Here is a 7,362-nt window from a genome sequence, read left to right as displayed (position 1 = left end):
GATAGAAACCTATCATTCTATTCCTATGTGGGATAGAAACCTATCATTCACATTTGAAAAAAACAAATATTAGCCTATACCTAACGGAAAAGTTCCTATCCTATGAATTAATTAATTAAGTGACATCACCCATACGTACCATCTCATTTTCTGTAGTTTTCTTATTTGTACGATATATATTCCTATGCTATGAAGCAAAGACGACCTGAAACATTCGGACACCAACACTCTTTATCATTAGCTATTCGTCAAAGATGAAAAAGAAATACTCCCTCTGTAAAAAAATACATTAATGAATATTATTTTGATTCTTACAATCTCAATAATGCATTTGTACAACAAAAGTCAAAGTAATACAAGTTTGACTGCACACTCTCCGTCATCCAATGAATCCTCAACATTCAGTTACAGATCAACAACATGACATGGCAAGAACCGGATAATGATCTCTGCCTGATGTAGTGATCATTAAAAGAAAATAAAACACACGTCATGCTTATTTGACATAAGCTCACTGGCTGTTTGGCCCTCCTAAACTGGCTGGCAGCGTTAAAATACACCACACCAGACGACGTTGGATTATCAAGACCTGACGGCACATCTCACATCTACAGGGCTATAAATCGAAATGAACAAATCAACTATTTATACAAATCAAATCTAACAAACTGGCAAAATGTTACTGCTAGGGAACTTTACAGTGCTATCCATCTTGGTGACGAAACCTTTATATTCCTTTCTTGGTCAGTAGTGCAGTATCCAGGTTTGGTTTGGTTTGGTTTGGAACATCATGCCATCCCAAATAAGAGGGAGAGAACATTGTCATCGTCATCGGAAAAGTTCAGGGAAGGACCACATGATGAACCTAGCGTAGATGTCAGTCTCCAGGAATTCTATGTGGGCTGCTCTGCCAATCATGGTGTTCAGGTTCCGTCCATGGGCAGATTGGTCGAAATTAACATCACACCTCATGAATATACGAGTTTCAGACGACGGTGCACGCATCTGATCCAAGCAATTATTCAGCATTTCTGTGAAGACTTGACCTTTCCTTGAATTATCAGCCGACGCAGCTGGGCAGAGCTCGATTCTTGCTGAATGATATGGTACATACCCATCCTGGTAGATCAAAGAAATACATCATCACTTGTGAGTGACATGGAGCACCCAGATTATAGTTCAGATCCTCAACTAAATTGAAGTCGTTCAAAAGGAGAAAATGGACTAACCTGTGGTGACGATAACAATATGATATTTTTGAAGTTCTCTAGTGTCTTCGACTGAAGGAAGAAAACAATAAGAATACTTCATGGTTAACTCTTACTGGAAAATGTATCTGGTATATAAGTTGGCAAGGAGTACATTCCAGAATGAAGCAGGGTGTACCTTGCAAAGCCTATAAAAAAAGGTATTCTGGGGGTCTTGATCGTCACTGAAAGTAAGTTGATGGATGCATTGTGCCCCCTTGAGCTTTTTTAGAAGCCAGAGACCAGAATTGAACAAAGAATTTGAGCTGTACCAGTAACCTAAGTGAGGCCCTGATATCGACATGTATGTGTAGAGGTTCTTCAAGTATGGCTGCAATGCAGGTTCTATAGGGATGCAGAAATATAGTTATTCACCTAAAGACTCACTTGATTGATTCACTGGAATTTGACAAGTTGGAAAATACCTGCTAAGGCAGTTCTGATGATAATGTTTCCAATGGAATGGCCAACAAAACTAAGCTTCAATTCTTTGCAGCCTCCATGTCTTGCAAGCTTATCCACTTTCTTTTTCAAGAATGCAACAGCCTCCCCAGCAAGCCTGCCACCCATTTCTTTAAAATCTCCAGAAGTCTTGTCTTCATTAGCCTCAGACATTAGGCATTCAGCTCCAGGATCCAATAGAAGCCATTGATTTCTAACAAGACGTAAATCCAAATGGTGTCCCTGCTTTTCATAAACACAATAAATTATAGCCAACAATACTGTAACTCCAGAGAATTAAAGCAGATGCATGGGACTTGCCTGAAATCCATGTACAAAGATGACAGCTCGTAATACGCGTCCACCTTTTTTACCATTGATATTTTTCAGCACCAAAGACTCTCCTTGTAGTTTAGGTAGCACAATAGTATCCTTCTGTTCTGAAGAACTTGATGCCAAATCCTTGTTTGAACCATGTTGTGGAACAACCATGACATGTTGTTCTATAAGGACAACAGGTACACGTGAAGGATCAGCATATATATGCATATCTTGAACAGACCTCGTGTTGATCTGCAAGATTTCTCAAATTACTAACAGTTTACAATAAACATTTGTGCACATAAACTATTCCAAAAAACAATGTTACCTTCATTTGGGCTATGCTCTTCCTGTGTAGCTCAGCCCGTGAAGCAGAATTTTGTACAGGCTGCATATAGATGTAAACTAGTAAGAGATTATAAGAAGTGGTAAATATATGCTACTTATGAATGGGAGATAATTACATCTTCATGAAACTTCCTTGAACCAGAAACTCTCAGGAGGGAGTGTTGGCGGTGAGGTGGGTCATCACTCATACTCCGCAAATAGCGGTGTGGAATCTCGATTTTAGAGTGATTAGTCCAGATTGACCATTCTGCTTTCCTGTCAACGGCCCAAATGTCCCGCAAGTAATCCAGTATCTTAGTTTTATTTATCCTGCAGTAAAACGAGAAAACAATGTTGGGCAAATGATATCTTCGAAAAATAGGTTAACTGAGAAACCATCAGGACCATGGACAGTGCAAATACAGTATAAAAACAAGTGAAAGTGAGAGAACAGTTAACTTCACCTATGAAATTTCAAGAATGCATTCCATAGAAGTGAAAGTTGGCTGCTCACGGTTACAAACAATTCTAACAACTCTTCACGGGAAAGAGTATACAGCATACCATCCGTAGTGCCATCAACAACATCGTTGGGTCTCTGTAGAGTTGTGCATAAATATTTCCAATCAGCAAGTCCAGTATACCAACTCAAAAAAAAAGTCCCCATATCATGAACACATTCATAGGTCACTATAAAAAGGATGATGAAACTTACCTCCAGAAAGTCGTGTAAAATGCCAGCCAAATGCCCAACACCCTTGGTAGTTACAGGGAAAACTTTACCAGAATCAGGATGGACTGGTTTTGAAGGCTGAAGTGACTCATATTTACCAAGACTTAAGTCAGCATCATCTAAATCTTCTATTGATTTGCCAACAGCACCACTGATTTTCTTCAATTCTTCAAGTAACATTTCCCTCGAAGCCAATAATGCCTTGATTATGTGATGTGCTGTTGGGCGTAAACCTTGATCTGGTATCTGCATATTAAAATGGCATATTTACAAGGAGAAAGTAATCATAATAACAAATAAAATCACACCATCCATCAGGTTGCCAGAGCCAGATAATTGGGAAACTTGTACTGGACTACTTGGTTCTCCAGCGATAGAAAGTTGATGTAATTTACATGATTGCTAATGCAGCATAAACTACAGCCAATCCAGTAGATACAATTTCTAAGTGATGAACCTAAAGAGCTGAAAGTAAATCAACGATGTAGACTTTTTTATATTCTCAATACACCGCTTGGGAATTGTGGCACAATGTTAAAATAAAATTCCGCACATTTGTGGAGTTGAATTTCAAGTGGTAGATCAGGAATAGAAACCTAGAACATGAATCCTAGTGGATACCAGCCATACAGTTTCTAGTACCAACCTAGTTCTATGGTTGTGTGACTTTGTCAAAAGTTGTTCAGGGCATCTAGTTACTCACCGCCTCACACAAGTTGCATAGGAGCACCATTTTCAAAGAACATTAAAGCTAAAGCTTCACAAACCTGTGTACCTTCAATGATGATTTATTTGCACCAGCTTTCAGGTACACTATATGTAATGTCAGATCGACAAGCACCGCGTGGAATGCATCGAAGTGAACTGGACAATATGAATGTGAGCCCAGGAGTGCTTTGCGTGGGATCCTAAATTCATGTACAGCAGCTGAAGATGTAGCGCTAGAAGATTGGATATCAGATCTAAAACAGAAGCAATAGCCCCATCAGTCTTGGCAAATGAAAACCATAAGATGCACATGACTGAACTAAATCTCAGAAGAAAGAATACAGATATAAATTAGAACTATACTCACCCATTCTCCAGTGTTGGGGCATATATTAACTCGTACTTCAATATCACAGCAGAAGCTGCTGGACCCTTGAAAACATAAAACATGTGCTCTCATAAGGCTGCAATTAGTTAATTCAAAAGAGAAAAAGGAATACTAATATTCGAATTTCCAACCTCTTGTTCACCGTTGAGTATGTTGAAAGACACCATAACCGATAGATAGATGTCCTGTCGAGCATACTTGATTCTGAATGGCTGTGTGTAGAAGCTGTTATCAGCGTCATCTATTCTCCAAATGCCTAAAGCATCGTCCGCACCGACATCAGGAGCTGCACAATCCACCTAGCATGTCATTATCTATTAGCTAATGTTTGGCAAGGACTCTAACAAAAGAATCTTTCAAGCAATTGCAACCAACTAAAAAACCTTGGAATCTGTAACACTTGTTTTCGTGTACAATGAAGTTAAATAGACATAAACATATGTGATTTAGGTGAGAGTGCACAGATATTTGGTACAACATTTTCACCATGTTAAACAGATGGTCCAGTACAAATCAGTAGATCACATTCTCCATAACACTGCAGCACACTGTTTGGTGGGCCTTGGCCGCATCCTTTAGTTGTGATCTCAGCTTACTGTCATTGTCTCATCACCAGACAAAGGTGCATTTTCTACTCATCGCAATTTAATAAGTTAGTTCATCTAGAAGGAATACAAGCCTCCACAAAGATTAACATACATATTATGTGCTCTGCATGATAATTATAGTGCACGACACTGACATGCTTGTACAGTCCGTATCCAGTTATAAAAACATGCCTCTTGATGTTATCTAAGAAGGAGTAGATTGCAACAAGGTAGGTTGATAGATTTATACAAGCAAGGTAGAGCTTAAAACCATAACAAATAGTCTCATTTACATAGGTAGACTTCATTTTTCTGAATTACTCCTAGAAAACAGTAGCATGGTTCTTATCGACTATAGTACTGAATATTGACAACAATCAAACAGTTAGTATGAACTTTTAGCTCACTACACACATTGCAAAGGTACCAATTTAAACATGTATTTCCATGGAAACATCTTGAAATCATGTGGAATTAACAGAAGCACTGAAGCAGAGGATCGCATCACACTGTCCCTGGTTAGAAGAGATGGGCGCACCTTCGTACTGGACCACCCTTGCGGGTGAAGCAGGTGTCTTGCTACCGCTTTCACCCTCCTCCCACATTGCACTAATCTTCATCTGGTACCATCTGCACATAACCCAATACTCGTTTCACAACAGAGAACAGCACTCCCTAGTTAACATAAAATACAAAAGGTTCGGAGATCCAGAAATGTGGAGACAAAGATCTGCATGCCATCTCGCAGCACAAAAATGGACAAACTCAGAATTGGCCAGTACGAGGGGGGGGGGGGGGGGGGGGGGGGGGGGGGGGAAGGTCTTAGACTCGCAAAAAAGAAAAGAAGAATAATCGAATTAACACGAAATGCTCCGACAAACCAAAAACCATTGACTAAGTTTGTACCGAAACTTTGTACTCGCTTTTTTACATGTCACCAAAAAAATGAAACTTTTTTTAACTCAAACCACTTTGAACTTTAGTAGTCAGAAAAGAGAAGAGTGAAACTAAACCCAAGAAAAGAAGACATCCACGGGAAAGAAAAGACCAAAAGCGAGCATCTCCACGAGACACGGCTTCGTACCCTTGCTGGAAGAGATCGAGGTTGTGGAAGCGGTGGATGTAGACGGCCACCTCGTGCACCGTCTCCATGACGTCCGGCGGGCGGAAGCAGATGGCCCTCTTGCCCCCCGGCCCCGCGGCGGCGGCTGCGGCGTTGTGCACGCGGCCGGACGCCGGCGAGACCCTCCTGGCGGCTCCCCGCGGGCTGCCCTGGTCGACGGCGCCGCCTACGAGGCACTTCATGCGGCCCAACATGGCCGCGCCGCCCGCCCCGATCCGCGCATCACTTGGTCGATCCCTGGGCGAGCGAGCTCTAGGGTTCGGGCTTGGGACCCCGCGGGAGTAGGATGCAGGGGAGGCCAAGCGCGTTGGCGGGGGAGAGGAAGAGGGCGGCGGCGTAGCACGTCAGTAGGCTTGGCTAGTTGGCAGATCGGGAAGGAATGATGCGAGGCAGTTGGTTAATGGCGGCGGCGGCGCTAGTTTGGCACGTGGGGCCTGGGCGGCGGCGTAGAGGCCGGGTGGTGGGGCCCGGTCGCCGGAGGGTCCGGAGATCGGAGGCGGAGTAGTGGGAGAAGGAGGCGGCGGTGGAGCTGGTGAGAAAGAGCCAAAGAGGAGGGTGAGAGGAGGGGAGAAAGGTGGGAAGGGGATTTTTAATGGCTGGCTCGTGTCACAGACATGTGGCGGCCGAGTTGGAAGTGATGGACCGGTTTGGGTTGGGGGGAACGGCAGGGTAGGGTGCACGTGGAGTCGGAGGAGTGGAGGGGACGATTTTGTTCCGCAACTCCGCCGGCGAGTCCGGTCTGAGTTTGCGGAGCGAGAGCGAGCGTCGTAGTTGAAGTAGTCGAACACGCGAAAGTAAATGACACAGAGAAGTATGGAGGAGACTAGCTTTATTAATGAATGATCAGGGGTTACAATGATTGCTCCTCGTCTCTTTATATAGGGGTACAGGGTCAAGAGATAAGTACCCATTTAACGTAAAGTGTGGAACCGGGAGGGGCTATCCCAAGCGCTTCATGCGCTAGCCGCCGCCACCCTCGTGGTGGGCCGGTTTCCCAACACTCCCCCTTGGGTAATTATCCGTATATCCATGCCTCAAAACTCCGAAAAACCCAGTGGAAAAAAATATGGAGAAAGAGCACACAGTATACATTGTTGTATTGCACGAATTGCCTCGTCAAAAACCTCGTGTGAGAAACATCAGGAAAACTCACTCAAGGGAAAAAGAGTACAATCCACTCAACCATCAAGTTGAGTACTCGATCATCAGGATCGAGATTTTAACGACGAATTTGTGAAGTTTCTCCTCCTGAACCTTGCATCTCTATAAGTCTCATCATACCGATTCCACACACACACCTCTCTAAGGTTGATGCCGGTAATGATTTAGTGAACATATCGGCAAGATTGTCACAGGACTTAGTATGCAAAACTCTCACCTCGTTCAACTGTTGCAGCTCATGTGCATAGAAGAACTTGAGACTAATATGCTTTGTGAGGTTACTCTTCACATAACCCATCTGAACTTGTGCAACACAAGCAGCATTA

The 7,362-nt window shown here is 43.0% G+C and overlaps 1 protein-coding gene across 2 annotated transcripts; it reads right to left on the bottom strand.

The window, feature by feature from the left end:
* Positions 1-277: 277 nt before the first annotated feature.
* On the bottom strand, positions 278-6,472 carry LOC123120097 (protein FAM135B). Of its 2 annotated transcripts, none has more exons than XM_044540112.1 (14): positions 5,837-6,472; positions 5,291-5,382; positions 4,297-4,451; positions 4,145-4,209; positions 3,845-4,031; positions 3,052-3,315; positions 2,801-2,934; positions 2,474-2,666; positions 2,338-2,397; positions 2,010-2,261; positions 1,673-1,931; positions 1,387-1,592; positions 1,230-1,280; positions 278-1,119 (listed from the first exon to the last, which is right to left on the bottom strand). In XM_044540112.1, exons 1-14 carry the CDS (start codon positions 6,067-6,069, stop codon positions 829-831), a joined length of 2,442 nt encoding a protein of 813 aa, XP_044396047.1. In that variant the 5' UTR covers positions 6,070-6,472; the 3' UTR covers positions 278-828. The 2 variants fall into 2 exon arrangements, with proteins under 2 accessions (XP_044396047.1, XP_044396048.1); XM_044540113.1 differs by having other exon boundaries at positions 4,297-4,464; positions 5,837-6,031.
* Positions 6,473-7,362: the final 890 nt, after the last annotated feature.

The sequence above is a fragment of the Triticum aestivum genome, chromosome 5D (genome assembly GCF_018294505.1).
Source record: "Triticum aestivum cultivar Chinese Spring chromosome 5D, IWGSC CS RefSeq v2.1, whole genome shotgun sequence".
Classification (NCBI taxonomy): Eukaryota; Viridiplantae; Streptophyta; class Magnoliopsida; order Poales; family Poaceae; genus Triticum; species Triticum aestivum.
The sequence above is the reverse complement of the archived record's forward strand: the minus strand, read 5'-3'. Positions and strand labels throughout refer to the sequence as shown.